Here is a 23,747-nt window from a genome sequence, read left to right as displayed (position 1 = left end):
TTGATCGAAAAAAGACTATCCGAAGTTCGTGGCGGCCTCCGACTGGTGCTGAAATAGGCCACGAAGGAATGTTCCAGCTGTTCGAAGGAGTGGATACTTTCCGACCGAAGTCCAGAGTACCAGGTCCGAGCAGCTTTCCGAAATGTAGCTGAGAAGCTGATGCACAGGAGGATGTCGGTTGCTCCCTGGATTGTCATAAGAGCCTTATAGCTCTCGAGATGATCAATTGGGTCAGTGGAACCGTCATAGGGCTCCACATGCGGCATCTTGAATCGAGTCAGAATCGATTCGTTCAAAATAAGTCGGAAGAGAGGTTGGACGGTATGAAAATCGAAGTCATTTAACGATTTATGACTGTCTGTCTGGAGCTGGGCGAGTCGGTGGTCGATTTTCTCGAACTTAAGTTCGTAGTCTTCAAACCGCTGATGGTGAGAGACTCCGGAGGTTGATCCTCCCGATGAATTAGAGGTAGACGGTGTTTACGGTCGCTTCCCCTTCCTTGCTCGATCTAACTGGGAAGGAAAGGGGCGCTATGAATGGTGGGTGGCACGTCAAGAATGCCACGAGTGCCGCTGCTCATCCCGTTGAGAGAGCCGAGATCGTCGCTCTGGTAAAGAAGATGGAGATCATCGCGGATGATGGCGGCTATGCTTGAAAGGTGCTGAATACGCCACCGGTTGCTCCGCCGGCGGTTGTGGTGGCTGAATTTGCTATTGTTAGAGGCTTTTGACTGCCTCCGCGGGGACGTTCATTTGTTGCATGATCGCAGCAATCTGAACGTCTGTGGTAACCATGGGACATGAAGAACTGGGCTCTGCTACCGAAGGCAGGGGAGAGGTCTCTTTTCGATGGGAAGAGTGTCTTGTCGAGCTGGTTGCCGTTGATCGTTGAGCTCTGATTCTCATCATTGCGAGTTTCCTTCTTGCCGCTGTCTTCCCATACCTGGCGCATAAATCTGTTGCTGCCAATCTCCTCATCGCCTGTTTGTCAAAAACGAGCACCTGTAAAATGAAGTCCACACTGACCGGAGTTGTCTCCGACGGAGATCCTCCGATGCTTAAGTCAGAGAAGAAGACTGGACAACAGTAGAATGAAAACGAAGATAAAGCTCAACGTATAAAAATTAGCTTCCCAAAATTTGTTACCTTACCTCCTTTTTATAGAGTAGATCGTCGTAACTGTCGGATATGGTCTCGCATTTAGCGGCGTAGAATTACAGGATGGTAATCTCATAATGGGTTATTAATCTCCATGGATTACGCCGCGGTATCAGTGGAGTAACCGTCCGTGACGATTATGATATATTTGAATGAGTCGGCCGATTATGCGTTGGGTCAGTTGTCGGTTAGTAACTCTAAAATACCAACGGTCAAAGTAATCTGTTGTCTGTAGAGTCCGAACATCGATCGCTTACCGATCTGGATCGATAAGGAGAGTTCGATCGGTCGGTTGAAAATAGTATCGGCCTGCTCAGCCGATATATAGTCGGTAGTTGCTTTCAGAATCATCTGTTCGTTTGGTGGGTTAGAGTCGGATGTCGATCAAACTGTTTTGGAGATTGATCGGTAAATGAAGGCCAGTCAATTTTTTTCAATAATGTCCATGGAACATATGCGGCGAAGAGAACCTGCTCTTCTTTGAGTTGTCGGCCCATTCCTTGCCCAAATTTTCCTTCAACGACAGATTTCTTTTGTGGCAGCTCCAGCTCGATAGCATCATGCTACTCTGTTTTGGTGCATACAGAGCCCCTTCTACACAATCTCCCGCCTGAACACAGCTCCAAACTCTTGAAGAAGGTCCTTCCTCCCCAAGTGACCTTAACCTTGGGATTTCATTCTTTAACCTGCAAAGTACCCACTGCTCTGAAGCATTCTCCTCTGACTTTTCACATAGTGGGCAAGGTGGGTCATGTTTCTGCAACTTAAGGGGTATTACATTCTAAGCACTCAGCATGATAGACATGCCAACATGAAAGAACACCTGCTATTGGCGTATCTCCACCACGAACAATACAGCAAGAACCCCATGATGACCTCTGTGACAGTAGCCTCTCACAAAGACCACAGTTGGCATCTCCATACCTATTGTTGTATGGACACAAAGAATCAAATTCCGAGCTATAGCTCAGAAACATCGGTGATGTCCAAGCTACTACGACTAATCCACTGCACCGATTCTGTTTGAGTGTTGCCCACATTCTCCGAGAACCCAGGAGACCGAAGCTCCATGAGCACTTGTGTTGACTGTTATTGGTGTGTGGTAGAAGCAGAACCATGACCTTCTTCACAGCCAAGTGTATGGTCGGGGAAACAGAGAGGGTGAATAGGATTGGACATGAAAGAACAGCAGCTTGAGAAGTTGCGGTGAGCAGAAGCATGACTTCTAGTAGGATCATATTCACTGCCATCTGAACAAGAGGAAGTAGAACCAGAACTAAATGGCAGTCCTGAAGTTCCCTACAAATGAATCAAATGTCACACATTGAGGTGTCTGATGGGGAAAATATTCTAACATCGAGAGCACAGTCGAGGTACCTCCACAAACTGTGAGCAGACCAGGTGCTCCGGCACTGGTTCTCATAGAACAATAGAACAACCTTCAACAAACACAAGGAACACAATCTTCAGTCAAGAGAAACAGGTTATATTATCGCCAATCTAAAATGCAGGAATATTCAAATGTGCATGTCAGATATATAGAAAAAATAGTAAGTTATAGGAGGGTGAGATCTTTAAAAACCAGCTACAAGCTAATCATAAAATCATAATTTGTACATTAACAAGAATATACAGTTGGACTACATACTTATTGTTGAACCTTTGGATGTGGACCAAATGGTTTTTTTTTTTTTTTTTTACCCATAGATATTCATGAAATAGGTGCCTACAGCGTCATATCATTGTAAAAAGACTGCTAATGGGTCAATCAGATTTACTCCCAAAGCTAATGGCCCCACAAATCTTGAATCAAAGTTATGGCCAAAATATTGAGGCCTCAACTACTAAAGATCTAACAAAGAAGCATTTCATGTAACCCATATATGTAATATGTTAATCAAGAGATAATGAATGTAACCCAAAATTGGAAACTGTCGACCAATTGCAATATAATTCACCATGCACATTCATACACTGGAGAGATGTTTGGCTTCAAGTCACAAAAATTACAAATATACCATCAGGACATGGCCATTGACTAATGAGGAACAAATTGGTATTATAACTTTGAAGCATAGTGCAATATAAACAAGATAGCAAAAAGTGAGATTCAAAAGCTGAAAAGGAGCTTCAAATGCTGCAGCTCAATTCCTGAAATGATCGATTGTCCCTCACCTTGAAGATTTCAACATAATCATCATGTTATGCATGCTAAACCTAAGCGCAAACATCAACATAATCCTTTGGAAGTGGCAACAACACATGTTCAATAACCTCGATTGCTCCTCATGATTTTAAAAATATTCCTTGGTAAACTACTACAACAACTTAATCAAAAGTGATTTTGAGTATATGACTCAATTGGTAAACTGGTGCAACATCTTATTCAGTACTTTCTGTATTTAAAACTAAACACTGCCGTAGTATTCTCTGAGACAGCATTTGGTTGGGGAATAAAGCAGGTTTAAGACTTGGATTAAGCCCGATGCCTGCCAAACTGCTTTTAGAAAATAAGAATAAGCAGGGAATAGTTATGCTGGTCAAAAATGCTTATGCCAGGCATAACTATTCCAACAGGCAGTTGTCATAAGCTATTCCTAACATAAAACTATCATCAATGCCTATTAGTTAATTGTTTTGGACCACAAAACCTCTTCCGAAAGTTATTTCAAATATTGTAGCCCATAAAGGGGGAAAAAAAAAAAGGGAATAACTTATGGTATAATTATTCACATAAGCACAATTTTGCTATCCCAATTTTTCTTAGTCCCTTACCAGACTCAGCCTCAATTCCTTAGTTACACAACCTTGACAGAAACGGCCAAAAAATATAAAAGGTTCACAAATTGCATTCCACAAACAGCCAATAATTATGCCACCTTCCATTTTTGAGGAAATGACACATCTGAAGGCTTCACTGTCTCAGAACCTTCTTTCCTTGACATTCCTTGATCAATCTTCTCTATCTCATCTCTAAGCCAGTGAAAACAAATGCTGTCAGAATACAAAATCGGGATCCAGCCTTCATCTCTTACAGTTAACAATGGAATATTTTGAGTCAAGTTTGAATTGTTAAGCATCAAGAAAATTGACACACAGCATTCCTGCATTTCTACAGTATAGACCGGCCAGGCAGCCAGCCAGAAAGCAGTGCCATGGGATCTACCACGTCTCCAAGACAAACAAAAGCCTATGGCACGGTGTATTCTTCCAAAGAGACAAGCCTGGGCATAATTCTTTTAGTCAAAATGCTTATATTCATGAGCCCGTAATGCATTGATTGTGGCGAAACATCACAATCTTTAATTCCATTTGTACAAGATGCATGTATTACTTGTTTGTATATGGTAATCATTTATTCCAATGAATGACAAAAAATTTAAGTAAGGGTTTCCAATGTCAAGAATTCTACAGACCAAACTTGGACCAGAGCCTTACCTGCCCCACCCACCTAGGCTAGAGACCAGGCCCCCTGGCAGACCGAGTCAAAGTTGGCGCAGTCTGCGCTCTGTTAATTAGAGGTCGAAGCAGGGTCCAACACCACTTGGAATTGAAACCTCACCCCTTTGCCCGAGTGGCAAGGGGTGATACCATCCGAGCAAGTGTTCGATAGTCACTTCCAACACAGGCTGGTGTTTACGTAGAATAGGTATTTATTCCAAAGACAACGGGCTAGGCCAGTTTCAATTTCTACAACCCAACTCGAACTCAGGTCAGGCCGATGTTAGCTAAATCATAGTTCAGCCTTGCTTGAGAACTTGGAAACATCTAATATATCATACTTAGTTCCTACCTCTAAGCCTTTAAGAGAATAAAGAAAAGAGTAATGGCAGCCCCAGATCTATTTCTATTCACTTCTCCCCCTCACCTTGCTGATAACATTTATTTTCATTCTTATCATCTACCCTATCCTTGCATTGCGCAGGAGAGTTTTCTTCTTACGCTATTACATACCACCCCTATCTCTCTTTCTCTAGTCACTTGCCTCAGTGGATCCATAGCCTCATTCCCAGACCCCAATCACTACCTCTATCAGAACCTTCATCACCCTTGCCAAGACCTTACTCTCATCATTATACCACTCTTCTTCTCCAGCTCAAGCAAGAGGCTAGAAGCTAAGCACCCCATCCCTATCCTTCATTCCCTCTTTCTTTTTATCGAGGCATTGATCGAGTTTTACATGGCTATAATGGCTATATTGGGCCTAGTTGGGCTCAAGCCTTGTGAAAGTTGGTCTGAATCCAAGCTTGACCCTCGGATTTCAGGCCCCAAATTGAGCCAACCCTGGCTCAAACCAACAGGTGTTAGCTGGATGCTAGGTATTTAATCATTCGCCTGGCCCAATTATTGCTAGGGACTTAAACATTTCATGTTATGTCTAATTGTCTTTAAGTCTCAGCATCCCAACAATCATGAAAAACAAATTGTCCAAGCAATACAAGTTAGCACACAATGTATTAATCCTACCTAGGTGTTGCTAGAAGAAATCTTTCATGAGCACTCAAAGACAATTATAAGATAGCTTGATCAATAGATGTAACATGCCCAATGATGAGAGGTGGGCAGGCATACATGTCATCTTAGATGATGTGACAAACCCGACAATGTATTAGCATTAATGACAATCTATGATAAAAATAGGGACAAATCATTCATAAAATTCTCGAAACATTTTTTGAGAGATTAAGATTCGAAAATTTTGGTGACAAAGATATAAGACTTTTCTTACTGGATTTTCCGGTATTGCCAATCTTTGGATGATAAAGTTTATGAACTGTTAAGAATTTGAGAAATTTGCTAGCATCTACAAAGACACTATTTTGAGTCTTCGACCTATAGTCTTTGACCAAACCCCAAAAATCTAGACTTTGTTTCTGAGCCAGAATGTTGACCTTATTTTGATGGAGTCTAGATCTTCTATATTCAACTCAAATGGGCGATAGTTCTTTGTTTAATGTAAGCAAACAATATTCATGTAAAGAATATTTTTTTCTTCTTAATTCTCTGCATACTGCGTCAGGCTGTTCATAGCCAAAAAAAAACCTCCCATTTCCTCTCTAAGGCAATTAGCTAATAAAAAAAGACAAGTGTTTTGAATCTTAGCTAGGTACCAAACGAAGATGAATTGTAATGCACTAGCACAGTTTCATATAATGCACTATGGTCTGATAGTCCACCAATACAGACAGTAGCTCGGCATGCATAAGTGACCCATGCCAACGTCTCCCCAATCTGATACATGTTGACCATAATGGCCAGCCGTTAAAATCTTAATTGGAGATGAATCATTAATATGATCTCCAAGTACTGGTTAATTCCAAGAACTGAAAGACATGTTAGACATCCTGACTTTTGGTAGACATGTCCTTTCATGATATTGATAGATGATATAAAACAATCATTAGAATAAATCATGTATCATGTTCCTTTATTGACGAGTTAATGTTATCATGAAACCGTAGTCTTAAGTTGCTTCCGGATGAGCATGAAGTTCGCCAAGTCATGAGAATTCTTTAATTTGAAAGGTTAATGTCAATTGTAAAATCATGCACCTTTATGCAACCGAGCATTCCCTTCTTGAGTTCAACTGTAAGTAGATGCATAATTTTAGAACAACTATTACCTGTTTGCCAATTCATACTGGTATTCATGAAGTAGAAAGTTTGGGAATAAAACACGATTATATATCCTCACTCTTTACCTACCTTCTTATTAAATTGTGGGCTTAAGGTCTTAAATTACCACAAGTTTATAAGCAATCAAGTTAATCATGATGTTTCGCAAGTTTTTATATCTTCCAAATGATTCACTTGTAACAAAAAAAAAAAGTAAGATATTGCCATTTAATCAATTGTGAGGGCTACGTATTGGTACCCACATTGCTACAAAAAGTGTGGCACAATATCCCTTTAATATTAGACATCACGATAATGAAACAAATATCCTTACATGTAAAAATTGTTAATATTGACCCATAATTAGGTTTTCTCATCCGGGCCAAGTCACTTGGGGGGAAATGTGCTTCCACTAGCCATGCATGCCATACATGAGGCAATGGATGCATAGTGGCATGCATTTTACCATACCCTGCTGGCATGTATTGCAAATCAAAATGGGAACAAAAAAATAGGTCGTCCCAATTGTCATCACATGAGCTGACATATTTTCAGGTACAATACTAATAACCCTCAAAATTCAATTTGTTAGTGCAAGCAAGATGAAAGAAATAGATGCCTTGTGTGCTGCTTCCATTGAATGGGCAATTATCCCTTCAATTACTAGATAGCTGTCTTTGATATAATTTCCTAACTAACCAAATGTTAGCCTTCAAGAAGTAATTTCCTTCTGTTAAGCCAACATTCATATAGATTTATCCTAAAGGCCAGTGTGGTCAAATGGAGAGGCCACCTATCGACATTTAAACATCTTAACAAATTTAAATGGAGTTTAGACAGCTAAATAGGAAATCAAAATGGTTAAAGCAGTGTTCGACCACTGAGCTAGAACAAACTTTTTGAGGCTTGCTCATTGATCAAACTGTTTCAGCCATCACCTAAGCTTCCCACTATTATACACATTTATCCCTCTTTTTAACTATGAGAGATCTCCCAAACTCTGATGCTGAATCTCTAAATCCTTGCCTAATATCCTGTCCAACCCTGCCACACCTTCGGCTCTTGGGACCTGCCACATTCAAAAAAAACGGCCACCTCACCTCAGCACCCAATTCAAAAAATGCTTTTTAAACATATTCAAAGTTTAGGAAAAATGAGGGTAAAATTTCATTTCAGAAAGGTGTTTAATCCCTAAATACTTCTTATGGGATGGGCAGGAACCTTATATAGGAATTTTAAACGCCTAGAAGATCATTTCTGACAGCAGCACTCCAAATAAATCACAATAAAAATTATAAGTATCAGTTAATAGTTTAGACAATTTCTGTTGATTGCTAGAACTTAACCCTAACATACAATTCTGCCTCCATAAGATCGAGCATCATGGATCAAAGAATGATCTACCAAAGCTAGGACTTCCATAATCAACTCTTGACCTATCATCAATTCTACATGAATTAATACTGAATTGCTACTCATGGAAACATAGGCAAGATAGGTACACTATGGAAGAAGGAAAACCAACCTCAATGGCTACACAGTTTGCAATCATATAAATACGAAAGAATCAAGAGTAACAAGGGTGCCAAACTAAGCATCAATCCTTTGTCATTTCTTAAAATTAAGTCTGGACGGTAAGCATTTTCATTATTTGGTTTGCTCAACAAACATTAAAAATTCAAACTTGAACCACCCTCCAAGTCACTCCTTAAACATCAATGTAACAAAGTCTATAAGGAACAATGCATAACTAGGTAAACCAAAAAAAAAAAAAGAAAATAAATTTATTTTTTATCAGAACATACCACAAATATAATTACTCAGCAAGGAGGGCAGAGTTTCACAAATACCACCAATGCAGCATACAATAGATTCTTCAATCTTGACCCTCTGCATAGTTGGTGGTATCAACTACTGATTTTGAAAGCTATCAAAAGGGCTGCTTACATAGGAAATAGCACCATCTAAAGTAGAATATTGATGGTCGCACCCCTCCCCTAGCTTTGGCTTCCCTTACTGTTTGAAGAGAGAGATGATCCACAACATACAGCACCTCCACTATCGCCTAGTGACCCATATGACAATCCTTCATAGTGAAACCGGTAGTCCCATCTCCTCAATAGGTGCGGCGAGATGCTCGAGCTTGCCCGCCGGAAGGGCTCATTCCGGCCATAGATCAATCTCTACTCATCATGTTAAACCGTTGTGGCTTTATGGCCATGCATCAAAGAGACCCCGTGTTAGCTATGCCTTGTAGACATCAAAAAGGAGTACTTTTTATCCCACTTTAATGCCCACCTAGTGCCTGAAGAAGGCCTCTCTCAACAGCAAGTTTTTTAGAACCACATTAAATAGGAGCTCAATTTCTCCAGCAATTCAGTGACAACATGTCAAAATCTTCAACCCTAGACTGTAAAATAAAAAATATGATGCAAAGATATCATCAAAACCTTAGAAGCACATAAGTAATAGTATTAATCATGTAAAAAGAGAAAAAAAAATTCTAGACCGAAATGGCAACAGTTGAGTAGTGTATGAACCTAAACCAAATACCTCACTATAAATGCTTCGCCAAAAGCCTGAATCATTCCAGACTTTAGTAAAGAAAAGAAGGAATTTTGGAGCATTTCATAAGCGAAAGATGCCGTCAGAATCTCTCGAATCGAGGCATTTGCGTGCACAGAGAGAAACTGCTAGAAAAGAAAAGCAAGGGAGGGAGCGGGACATAGAGCTATTGGAGGAGAGGAAGAGTTACCAAAGAAATGAGGCCACACGCGGTCGAATCGGAGGCAAATGAAATGATGAGCACGGACAAAAGGTTATCTATTTTTTTATTCTTCCGATATTATCCTTAGGGCCCACTCTAGCATGAAAAAGACTTAATTAATTTAAAGATCCATTTACTTAGGATGCGTCAGATAATTTTTTAAAATTATTAATTATAAAAAAAAAATTACAATATTTGATTGATGAAAAAAATTATTTCAAAAAATAATATTAAAAAAAATTACTATATTTGATTGAAAGTAAATCTACATTGAAATATTGCTAAATTTATAAATATACCATTAAACATAAAATAATTTTTTAATACTAAAATAGTATTATCATTTTCAATTAATTTTTATGTAATGACCATAATCCTATAGTTTTTTACATAATACTATCTCTATTTTATTTTTTTTACAAAAGCACTTTATTGAATGAATTTAGAAAGATATATGAACAAATTTAATAATTATATATACAGCTTTATTGAAGGTATTCTTATCAAATATGGATTACTATCATTTGAAAAGTTATCAAATATCAACCCCCTTATAGTATTTGTTTTATCTTCTCTCTCTGAAAAATAAGCATAGAGCCCACCAACTTTTTTTATTATCTCTTTTTTTTTTTTCATACCAAACATGGTAATCTAATATGGGAATCATTTTTTCATGTCAAATTACTTCTAACCAACCGGCCTCTAAAAATCTTAAATTTTTGGGGGTTTTCATTTTAATCCGAAACTTCGATTCATTATAATCAAATCATCAAATTTTTAAAATATTATATTTTCTCTCCTGGTACTACTTCCATCTAAAAATCATAACGAAAATGGTCACATGATATTATATGATACATAGTGGAAGTTAATATGACATGAAACTAGCTGATGTGAAATTCTAAACTCCTCTTTCCTTTTTCTCCTCTTTTAGCTCGGGTTTAAACTCCTTTTCTCTTTTCCTTCTCTTCTAGCTAGGGTCTAAACTCTTTCCCTCCACCACTTTCTTCACCAAAACCCCGACCATTTGTACCTCCTATTCTTGATGTTTAGGGAAGAGACAAATACATGGGCTTAGTATGGTTAAAGAAGTTTCATATTTTGATGTGCTATTATATAAGAGAGATTTGCTTTCCTAGTATATACTCCATGAAAATGGCTTACTTCTTAAGGGTCATAACGGGTGGTAGTGATATTAAAGATGATCTTGATGGTGGTGGTCATGGTGGAGATTTTAAAGTTGATGATGATAGAAGTAGAGATACTAATGGTGGTGTAGGAGGTGTTGAAATTTTAGAAGAGTTAGTGGTAAAGAAAAAAATATAGAGTGAGAAGTAGAAAACCTAGCTAGAAAGAAAAAAGAAGAAGAAAGATTTTATAAAGATTTCACATCAGCTTTTACTACATGTCACATCATAGTATGTGACCATTTCCATCACAATATTAAACAAAAATATCAACTAGGAAGAAATTATAATATTTTAAAATTTTGATGATCTAATTGCAATGAATCAAAGTTTAGGATAAAAATAAAAATTTTTAAAAAATTAAAAATTTTTAAAGTAATTAAGCCACAACTAAAATAGATACCAAATTACCATATTAAACAAAAAATAGATAAAAAAATGGTAGAATAAATTATGAGTCCTATATGTTTTGGGGTATATCAAATAGTCCGATAATTTCTAGGAACTACTTATTTGGAAAAATGATTATTATAGAAAATAAATTTTATCGATTTAATTGGTGAAAAAAATACTTTGAAATATAATATCAAAAAATTATTATATTTGGTTGGATACAATTTTATGCGAAAGTATTGCCACACTTCTAATAATATATTTGAAAAAATTATTCAAGTAATAATATTTTTTTCAATCTATTTATTAGCTATTTATGATCCACTTATATCACCATTGTTAATATTAGCTATTTCAAATAATGAGATATATTTACATGAGTTAATAAACACTTAAACTTAATCATATATTTTTTAAAAAATACTTATTATTACAAAAAAAATTTATTATATTTTGATATATAAATAAATATATTAATTATTAATAAATTCTTATTAGATTTATTGATAATCAATAAATATTTGTTGATTAAAAATATCATTTCTTGATTGGAATATCCTCATTTATATTATATTGATATTATATTGATTAAATTATACAATTAATATCGATTATATTAATATGATGTTAATATTATAAATATATTAATATATTGATTAATAATATTTATACATAATAAATATATTTAATATATTAAGATATTTATCAATAAATATTAATTTTAATAAATAATTTAAGAATATTAATTAATAATTATTAATAAATTTTTGTTAGATTTATTGATAATCAATAAATATTTGTTGATTAAAACTATCATTTCTTGATTGAAATATCCTCATTTATTCTATATTGATATTATATTTGTTGGGAGAAACTTTGCATGGGCTGATGATATGAAGAAGCCCAAGGCCCAAGATATCAAACCTGGTAAGCCTACCAGCTAAAGCCCTCATCGATCCGTAGTTGGCCATAATCACCGTCACTCTATCACCGACTAGTCTTCGATATTCATTCAATTAGCATCCTGAGCCGATGAAGACTCACCGACTATCGCTTGATAACTTTCACACATGACCGCTGATATCTCCTCAGTGATCGACTCCTATAGGCTAGGCTGATAAGTAAACAGCATACCCGAATAGCTAGCTTAATCTGATCAAAAGACGGTTGTCAGCCGATCACATCCGATCGACCAATCTCCTTCCATCAAGCGGGCCTCCAATTCTTGACTTCATCATCTGAAAGTAGTACAGGGCATCCGACTCCTGATCGTCGCCGACCAATCTTCGTCTTGATGATATCAAGTTAGCACATCAATTCAAAATTCAATGCCAACCAGACAACAACTATCATGAAACTGATAAGACAATTACAACCATCATATCTCAAAAATCTCGAGTGATAGTTCTATTACTACACGTAAATTGTGCCTTAGCCGAATGAGATCGTGCCAACTAACTTACCAACCAAAGCACCCATCTTCATCCATAAAAAGAGGCCCAAAAGGAGACTCTAAAAGAAAAAGATACGTCATTACTTTACCTCTCATGTTCCTCCATCTATTGAAAGAGAGTTCCGACTTGAGTGTCGGAGGGCCCCTGTCGGAGTAATCTCCGGTCGGGATTTTTTTGCAGGTCACATCCCAGGAGACCCCATCTCGCCATCCATTCCAACATCCCGATGCTTTGCTGAATCTCACACCAACAATATTGATTAAATTATATAATTAATATTAATTATATTAATATGATAATAATCTTATAAATATATTAATGTATTTATTAATACTATTTATAAATAATAAATATATTTAATATATCAAAATATTGATCAATAAATATTAATTTTAATAAATAATTTATAGATATTTATTAGTTCTTAATAAATCTAATATAAAATTTATTAATAATTAATATATTTATTTATATACCAAAATATATTAAAATTTATTAATAATAATAAAATATATTTTCTAATATACATATAATTAATTTAAAGATATTTTTAAAAATATTTATTAATAATTATTAATAAATCTCTATTAGATTTATTGATAATCAATAAATATTTATTGATTAAAAATATCATTTCTTGATTGAAATATCCTCATTTATTCTATATTGATATTATATTGATTAAATTATATAATTAATATTAATTATATTAATATGATAATAATCTTATAAATATATTAATATATTGATTAATATTATTTATAAATTATTGGATGTATGCCCTAGAAGTCAATCTTGACTGACACATTTCATATTTTTAGGATATGATTTTGTACTTATTGGACAGTTATATTACCATTCATGTTTATGTGTCCATGAATTATCCAAGAGATTAACAAGATGATGATACATATTCTCAAAGAGTTATGAATTTGAGACATGTGTCATTGATGGTTAATTTCTAAATTGCTCCTGGTCATAGGATCATCATGAAGATGGTGATTGATCCGAATAGATCAGTGTACAGATCGCTTCCTTCGGACAGATGGATCTCGAATCTGCAGTGTAGAGATACTAGAACAAGAGTGCAAGTGGTTGTTAGAGAACAACTAATACTGAGCGTGACCAACATGAGAAGTCACATAGATATCTGCTCACTCGTTAGTGATTTTCTCGATACTGCAGTTGTATGACTAGTCCTTTGACCTGAGATGATACTACTGCTCGTAGTGAGGCTGCTGAAGTTTGACTGACACATCAACATGAATCTCAATGAGCCCTTATAGTGGATGTTGGCAACAGTTGATCCACTGTAGAAGTGAGGTGTGCATCAAGATGGGATCTATCGATCCTAGCAAAAGAAAGTAGTCCCATGAGATTTAAGAGGCTGAGTCCTTAAGTCTATGGCCATAGCAGTGTGATTGATGAAAAAAAATTTTCATAGAATCATATATGGACTTAAGCTGATTGAATCTATCATATGATCGATGTTGAAGTTTGATGATTTATCTATGACCTGCCATCTAGTCGGGACTCACGATAGAGGGACTGAATCACATGTTAACTACATCTAGAGGTTCATTTCAGTTCTACTGGGTTGCCACTACATATTGCTAGGTGTCACTAGTGGATTGTAAGAGCTTACTAGGGTTGTTCTAGATCGACAATCCATATTGAGTTAGAGTGAAATTATTCTGATCCATTATTATAATGATAGAGATCATTGTATGTCTCACTATCAGATAGAATTGAATCTATGAGGTCACACTATAAAGAGATTAGACCTGAAATAAGAAATTGAGCTTATGATGTGTCAATTGGATTTAGAAAAATTCATTGGGTTCATGGTAACCTTATTAGCATATAGTTGGACCTAATTTTTCTTTCTGTTGGGATTACTTATTTGATAAGTTAATTTTAACTTAATTATCTGCTAATTATCTATATAAATAAGATTTATGAGACTTCAATTGTTGAGTATCTAAGGTTATGGATCACATAAATTAAGGATGCAAGTCCCTTATAAATCTCCTTGATAGTTTCTATAGGACGCCACTTTGATTTGATCAATTTGGACATGTCTATTAATTAGAGGATCTTTGGTTATCATATGGGGTGTCTCTTGGGTGCAAAAGAGGATATCTAATTATGGGTGCAAGGGTTTCAATAGTTGACGCCTAATGGGCTTCCTAATGTAAGTTGGATAACTTAAGTTAATAAGAATCCTAATGCAAGTAGGACTTGTATTATGAGATTGAATAGGATTCAATCCTTATGCCTATTTAAAGGGACCTCTTTTAAGGTCTCTAGAGTATCAAAATCAGTAGTCCCTCACACCCAAAGACTCTCTCCATGCCCTCTCTTCCTCTCCCTTTCTTTTCTCTTGGGTGTTCTATAGACCCCTTCCTTGGGACGCACGTCCCAAGAAGTTCCATATCCAAAAAAATTTGGGTGCCTCTTCCTTACTGATTTCTAATATCTGGTAGCAGCACATAGTAAGGAGAAACTCTAAAAAAGAGGAGAAGAAGAAGATCAAAGAGAAAGATCAAATATTGATTATGATTCAGGCTTCATTCAGATTCAGTAGGCTGAATTTTGGAGAACCAAAATTCAGATTAAAGATAACTGTTCCAGACTGATCCCGAATAGATACTCATAGAGATCGAATATTTGTGTGGCTAACAGAGAGCCTCATCTCTTCCAGATCCAAATTTGAAGAAAGAGATTGCGAAACAGGTATGCAATTTGATCACAATCTAAATTTCAGCATATATTAATTTCAGCATATGAAATAGATTAATATGATTTTATATTTTTATTCATATAAAATTTAGATTAAAAATATTTTAATCTTATTCTCCACTGCAGTATTTAGAAAATAAAAATTTTGAAACACATATGCATGCACCAAACCCTGAATTTTAATATTTATTCTATATTGATATTATATTGATTAAATTATATAATTAATATTAATTATATTAATATGATAATAATCTTATAAATATATTAATATATTTATTAATATTATTTATAAATAATAAATATATTTAATATATTAAAATATCGATCAATAAATATTAATTTTAATATATAATTTATAAATATTTATTAATTATTAATAAATCTAAAATAGGATTTATTAATAATTAAAATATTTATTTACATACTAAAATGTACTAAAATTTATTAATAATAAGAAAATATATTTTCTAATATATATACTTAATTTAAAGATATTCATCAAATTTAACTCATATAAATATATTTCTACATTTGAAAAAATAAATATTAACAATATTTATGTAAATAAGCCGTAAATGGCAACCAAATGGATCGAGAAAAAATTTATTATTTGAAGTATTTATTCAAGAGCATTATTAAGACTTTGTCACTATTCTTGTGTAGGATTATTTCCAACAAATTATAGTAATATTTTTTGATATTATGTTTTAAAAAAAATCTACCAACCAAATATGGTTTTTTTTTCAAAATTATTGTCTCAGATAAATGATTCTCATTAATCATCAGATTATGCCATTATCTAATATAGCCTAGCCAAAGAGAACCCTTATTTTGTTTGAATACTAATTAGCATGCATGTATTGTTGGGATTTGGCATCTCGAATTTGATCCACAGTAGCTCAAGATAGAGGAGCCCATGAAATGCAGCTCGAAGGCACAGCCCAAAGGCCCATTATAGCGTGTGCAGCCCAGGAGGGGCCTGTAGTACATGCATGGCCTATAGAACACAGCCCAATGGGGCCTGCTGCTTGTTAGGCCAGCGCATGGGTGCACGTGGCCCAGCTGGTCGTGTGGTGCGTGCAGGAGTGTAACACGGTCCACCATGGACCACCATAGTCCAGAGCTCGTTTATTGTGGCTCACGTGCGTGCGACATGTGGCGCATGCGGGGTGGTTTCAGTTCATACAGAGGGCGGTCTATGCACAGTCCAAGATTTTTTTATGCGATCCAATGGTCAAATCTTAATACGATCATGATCGGATGGCCATGGAAGCTTGCAGGGGTTGCTGAGTCCTGTTGAGAGTTTGATTTTGATCTAGACTTGGTTTTGGACCCTATAAAAGGTGATCACAAGCAGCAGGTAGTAGGTAGTAGAGCTAGAGACCAGTCGAGAGTGTCCTGAGAATGGTCGAGAGCTCTGAGAGAGCATGGGACTGACTGTGAGCATAGAGACAGAGACTGAGGAATGATGTAGCGGTCGAGAGCATCATAAGAAGCGTCGAGGATCTTAAATGACAAGCCTGTGAAAGAGTCTCTTTGGAGGAGTTGTAAGAGCTTTTGTGAGGGTTGTGCTTCTTGTTGAGAGAGAGATTGGTGTATGAGAGTTGAGAGAGTGTGATCTCTTTTTGTACTCATTTTTTTTATTAATAGTAAAACTTGTATGCCCTATAGAGGTAAGTTTTAGGTTGATCCATATATTTGATTGTGTCTTTTATTTTTATTTCTTCTTTCTTTCTGTTGTGATATCGACATCATCATCGACATTGAGATCTTGGGCGGAAAGATCCATATTCCATACCTATGAGAGATCCTCTCTAATAAATGGTATTAGAGCATGTGGTTGTCCAGATTACGACGGTATTGATTGAGATTGAAGAAGATAGAGAAGTCAGGCTCACTTAAGATGGAGATCAATCGGTATGATGGAAAGAGCAATTTCTTCCTATGGCTAGCAAGGATGAAAGATGTGCTTAGCCAACAGAAGTTGATCGATGTTCTCTTGTGCAAAGAGAAGCCGACTACCATGAAAGATGCCAATAAGAGTCCAGTGTGAGGTAGAGCTCCAAAAGAAGGTGGATCGGACATGAGATAAGAGACTCGAGAGGATAAAAGACAACATCACTAAGAGGCTACCCCAAGCAGATCTCAAGTCATGCAGGTTACAGCACATGACAGAGATAGAATCGAGCGGTCTGGCTCGACTTTCATGTTTGTCCATCCATAAGCAATCAGATATTTGCCTTGGGATATAGAGGCGAGATCATCATAGAAGTTCTCAGAGTTAGGTGAAGCCCGAATATCAAGTTGAGGTGAAGATTTGTTTAAATTTGGTGCTTCGAATTTGATCCACAGTAGTCTAAGATAGAGGAGCTCACAAAATATGGCCCGAAGGCCCATTGTAGTGCACATGGCCTACTGCACACTGGGCCAGTGCGCGGGCATGCACGACCCAGTTGGTCATGCGGCCCTGCATGCAGGAGTGTAAGCGATCCATCATGGACCATGGGAAAAGTCACGATCCATGCCTTGCACGTGGACCGCCATGGTCCAAAGCCTATTTATCATGGCTCACACACGCACGGACGAGCGCACGACATGCGAATGCATAAGGTGGTTCTAATTCACTCAGAGAGCGGTCTACGTGCAATCCAGGGGTTTTTTGCATGATCCAATGATCAGATCTTGATGTGATTGTGATCGGATGGCCATGGAAGCTTGCAAGGATTGCTGAGTCCTATTAAGAGTCTAATTTTGATCTAGACTCGATTTTGGATCCTATAAAAGGTGGTCACAAGCAGTAGGTAGCAAGTAAGAGAGCTAGAGACTAGCTGAGAGTGTTCTAGGAATGGTTGAGAGCTCTGAGAGAGTGTGAGAATTGCCGTGAGCATAGGGACAGAAGCTGAGACATGATGTAGTAGCCGAGAGCATCATAGGAAGCATCCAGGGGCATTGAGAATCCTGATACAACAGGCCAGTGAGAAAGTCTCTTGAAAAGAATTGTGAGAGCTTTTGTGAGGGTTGTGCTTCTTGTTAAGAGAGAGATTTGTGTATGAGAGTTGAGAGGATGTGATCTTTTTTTGTACTTATTTTTTTATTTCATAGTAAAACTCACATATCCTATGGAGGTAAGCCTTGAGCTGATCTACGTATTTGATCATATTTTATATTTTTATCTCTTTTTTATATTGCGGTATCGATACCATCACCGACATTGAGATCCTGGGTAGGAGATTCATATTCCGCACTCACGAGGGATCTTTCCCAACATGTACAATTCTTATGCATTATGTTGGAGCCTATGGTAGCTTAATTGTTGATTGTGATGGCTATTTGATAAGTTGTACTCATGTAATATTTCTCTTTAAACAAAGCTAATGTGTTTTAACCAAACAAAGTGAAATTATAGAGCTTATAGATTATTGGTAACACTGGACCAAGGATGGAACTCAATATGGTTGATATAAGAATTGATGGAATGAATTATTCACGAAGTACCAATACTAACATAATTTTTTTATTTATAGAATGCATGTTGAAATAAAATGAATATTCTAATTTTGATCTTATTCTAATATATGCTACCACAACAAAAGATGGAATGAATCGTATTTTCTTTGAAATCACAATTATTTCATCCAAAGATATGACGATATGAGAGAAATGTTTATTTTCATGAAAATGAAAATGAATGATATTTTTGATGATGAACCAATTAACAATGCTTATAATTTAAACTAATAACAAGTAAAATACTTTCATATGAATTAATTATCAATTATTATGATATAAAATAAAAATAAATAATTAAATAAATATATAATTTATTTTTAAAAAATAATAAAAATATCATATCAGCTATCATTTAAAGGTATGCTATGTATCGTATATCAACAAATGGTATTGCATAATACATATACAAAAAAAAACATGAATTATAGAGTATTGAATAAAAAATATAAAATATATTAAATAACTAATATGATTAAAAAATGAAAAATAAATTAAATATTAAATATTAAATAACAAAGATAATAAATAATGCATCAAATATAAAATATGAAATAGAAATAAAATATAAATAATTAATATTAATATCTTAAAATTTTTTCTAATATAAAACATTTATATTATACAACATAAACAATAATAATATAAAATTAATATTAATATTTATATATATCCAAAATAAAAATAAATTAAATTATATTATATTATATTATATAACTATTAAATTAAATAGTAGTATGCATGGCAATAATAAATTCTAACTCTAATTGAATTCATATCAACGATGTTTGGATTGAAACATTTACTAAGTAGTATGCATGCATTGTACATGGATGTACTATATTGATTATTCTCATATTTAATATATATTTGCTAATTTGATTTTAATCAAGATCAAATTCATCAGGGTTTTTATAAAACCCACTAAATCTGGATAGTTTGATCTTACACTTTAAACTAGTTTTGAGCCCAAACGTTATGTGCGGTTCTAGCTCATATCATTGATTATTTTTAAAATTAATTATTTTTTAGATTAATAAATCAATATGATAAAATAATGTCTATCTAAATTTTTGATATCGATCCATATTTTTAGTTATATATATGAGTGGATTTTAATTACAAAAATATAATAATATCATACTTTAATCACATCATTTAATTCGCGTATATGGGCTTCAATTCAATCATTTAATACTATAATACTTTTCTTTTTCATTTAAGTTTATAATACTTTGTAGGTTTTTTTTTATCCATATGGTATTTATAGGTGATAAGTTGATGTTTACGTGAAAAGCTTAACTTGCTAAAATATTTTTTCTCAATTTCTGCTTTCATATATATATATATTAGATTAAATTGAAGGTTTTCAATATTCAAAATTATGTTGGAGCATAATGGTGTTTTAGGGTTAAAAAGATGGAAAACATTCACATGTAGATAGTAGTTAGAATTGTTTGGGCAGGACTTACAATTCTAACTAGTAATTTAACATGAAATATTTACTTCAAATTAGGAGACCAATGAGCCCACTGGTGGTACTGTGCGATTGATTTATCCAGTAAGAGTAATTTAGTCAATTTTTTTCATAGGTCAACAACACAATCGGAGCTCCAGTAGCCAAAAATCGAATGGGCATTGGGTGTATAGATATTGTTTTCCCCGATTGCCAGTCAGGTTTGTTTTCCCGCTTCGGAGAAAAAGAAAGCACTCTGTGCCATCTAGGGTTTGTCGAAGAAGAAGGGGCCATAAGAAGGAAATGAAATTTCAAGGTATTGAATTGCTTCCTCTCGAATCTCCTCTTCCATCATCGATAGACGTTCTCCCTATTGCGCCATCAGGATCCGGTACCACATGATGCAGCAGGAAGAAAAAAGAAATAAAATAAGAAACACAATACAAATATGTGGATTGTCCTCAAGCCTATCTTCATGGGACGTGCAAGCTTCATCATGAGAAAATGAAATAAAATTAATACAAGAGAAACTCACCACTCAACCCTTGTACAATAGTCTCTTACAAAAAAGTTCTAAAATCCTCACAAAAGCTCTCTGAAATTTTTGTTGAAGCCTTTCTGCACCTTCAGAACATCACCAACTCTCCAATGCAATAAACGGTTCATCAATCAAAGTTATATAGACTTCAAAATCATAAAAATATCATTTCAGTAGGAAACAGAGTTTCAATTAAGCCTAAAATTATCTGTGGCGGTCCGATCGTGACAGCTCACACCAGAGTCGTTCGATCGCGTAAAACAGTCTCTGATCATGTCTGATCAAATTCAGAATCATCCTCAACCATCCGATCATGATCGACTGTGATCTAGGACCTCCAATCATGCAAAAAGCAGTCTGAACCATGCGTGGACCGCGTGTTCAGTCCACGCCGGTCCCATGGACCGCTAGTGCCCCGCGATCCACGGTGGACCGCACGGAGACGCTAGCCTGGGAGCCTGCATGCTGGACTGGCCCGCATTGGACCCGCCCAGGTGCTGGGGCGTGTGCGCATGCATCTCCGTCGGGCCGGACGGCGCTCCGTCGGTCCCCGCTGGCCCACCATCGATTGTCATTGCCTCGTGCATTGTGCCATCCTTCTTTCATATGTATCTTCTCCGTTTGGACTCCGATTGGACTGTTCTTGGGCTCGTTGGACTCCATTCATTGTCCTAAACCTCACTGTGGACTCAATGTAAATTGAATCTCGAGGTATATTTTTTAACAATCTCCATCTCGACTCGATATTCAACCTCCATCTGTCTCTTAGAGCCAGTGATCTGTCTCACCCCCACACCCTAGGGCATGCCTACTGTCTCATAGATGGACAAATGTGGAAGTCGAGACAGACCGCTCGATCTCATCTCTATCATGGACTGTGTCCACTTTGACCAAAGACCTGCTTGGGGAAGTCTCTTATAGCAATAGAAATCTCACCCTACGACATCGCCTCTCATCGTCCCAAGTCTCCCGTCTAGTGTCCGATCACCTCCATCTGGAGCTCCACCTCGTTCTGAGCTCCTCCTGACTTCTGAAGCTCCACCTCGCACTAGACTCTCCGTCAGATAGTAATATCCTCTCATTCTCTTTGTCTCCTCTAGAACAATCTTATCGCCATGCAACACCTTCAAGATTCTTTCACCAGCTACTGTTCTGTAACCTCTCAAATCCAGTTTACTCAGTGAGATAAGATTCTGTCTGAAATCGGATATGTATCAGACCTCCTCCAATCTCCTCACTGCACCATCATGTATCCTCCAGCTGACCATCCCAATGCCTCTGATCACACAGCTCGATCCATTCGGCAAATAAACAGTGCCCTCACTACTCTCTAGAGAGTCGAACTGCTCCTCTCTGCAATATACATGATAGGTGCATACAAAATCTAAAATCCACAGCTGGAAAGAAGTAGATACCTCATCAGATATTTTCAGGACATCACCCTCTGAGTCACTACTGGCCATCGCCGTAATAGCCCTCATCTGATCTTTGAGTTGAGAGCAATCTTTGGTTAGATGTCCCAACTCATCATACCGATAACATCTGGTCTTGCTCAAGTCTCTCATCCTAGACTTGGACCGTCCTCACCATGATCTCCTGTCACTCTGTCTACCACCTCCTGCTCCTCCAAAAACCATAAAAACTGAGCTGCCACCTGAGCTCGAAGCTGGATTCTCCCTCCTAAGAATCTCGTTCTGGAGAATCACCACGGTAACCTCATCCATCTTGAATGTGCTCTTTCCTACTAGAAGAGTAGTCACCAAGGACTTATACGAAGGAAAAAACGACACTAGCAAGACCAGCATCCAGATCTTCTCCTCAACTTTCTCACCAATGCTGAGGAGATCGATGAGAATCTTCTGAAAGTGGCTGAGATGCTCCTGTATACTCTGTCTCTCAATCATCCGCAGCTAGTAGAACTGTCTCCAGAGAAAGAGGGTGTTAGTGAGAGACTTCGTCATGTACAACTCCTTGAGCTTCGACCACAGCATCGTCAGAGAAATTTCGTCAAGCGCATGAATCACCACCTCATCCGCTAGGTACAAGTGGATTGTACTCATTGCTTGCATCTGGAGCCTCTTCCAATCCTGCACCTCCATGATAATCGGCTTCTCGTCGCATAACTGAGCATCTATCAACCCTTGTTGGATGAGCACGTCTTTCACCCTTGCTTGCTACAAGAAGAAATTGCTCTTTCCATCAAACATGTTGATCTCCACCTTGATTGTGCTTGCCTTCTCTATTTTCTATCTTGATCACCACCGCTGCAACCTACGCTCTGGCACCACCTTGCTCTGATACCAATTATTGTGCCATCAGGATTCAGTACCACACGATGCAGCAAGAAGAAAGAAAAAATAAAATAAAAAATATAATACAAATACATAGATCAACCTCAAGCCAACCTCTACGGGACGTGCAAGCTTCACTATGAGAGGATAAAATAAAATAAACATAAGAGGAACTCACCACTCAACCCTTGTACAAGAGTCTCTCATAAAAAATCCCCAAAATCCTCATAAAAGCTCTCTAAAATCTTTGTTGAAACCTTTTTACACCTTCAAGATGTCACCAGCTCTCTGACGCAACAAACGGTTTATCAATCGGAGCTATATAAGCTTCAAAATTATAAAAATATCGTTTCAATAGGAAACAGAGTCCCAATCAAGCTTAAAATCATCCGTGGCCGTCCGATCATGACCAGCTCACACCAGAGCCATCCGATCGCGCAAAATAGTCTCTGATCATTACTGATCAAACTTGGAATCGTCCTCAGCCATCCGATCGTGATCGGCTGCGATTTGAGCGCTCCGATCGTGCAAAAAACAGTCTGAACTGCGCGTGAACCGCATGTTCGATCCATGCCGGTCCCATGGACCGCCGGCGCCCCGCGGTCCATGATGGACCGCGTGGGGACGCTGGCCTGGG

General features: G+C 36.6%; 1 protein-coding gene across 1 annotated transcript; it reads right to left on the bottom strand.

Annotated features, from left to right (window-relative positions):
• Positions 1 to 645: 645 nt before the first annotated feature.
• Positions 646 to 22,282, bottom strand: LOC140856283 (uncharacterized). The gene is given in 6 exon segments (XM_073253399.1): positions 646 to 980; positions 1,725 to 1,923; positions 1,925 to 2,456; positions 2,535 to 2,596; positions 4,037 to 4,381; positions 22,235 to 22,282. Coding segments are annotated over 6 exon segments (1,521 nt in total).
• Positions 22,283 to 23,747: the final 1,465 nt, after the last annotated feature.

This window comes from Elaeis guineensis, chromosome 3, assembly GCF_000442705.2.
Source record: "Elaeis guineensis isolate ETL-2024a chromosome 3, EG11, whole genome shotgun sequence".
Taxonomy (NCBI): domain Eukaryota; kingdom Viridiplantae; phylum Streptophyta; class Magnoliopsida; order Arecales; family Arecaceae; genus Elaeis; species Elaeis guineensis.
Note: the sequence above shows the minus strand (reverse complement) of the source record. Positions and strands in the feature narration are given on the sequence as shown.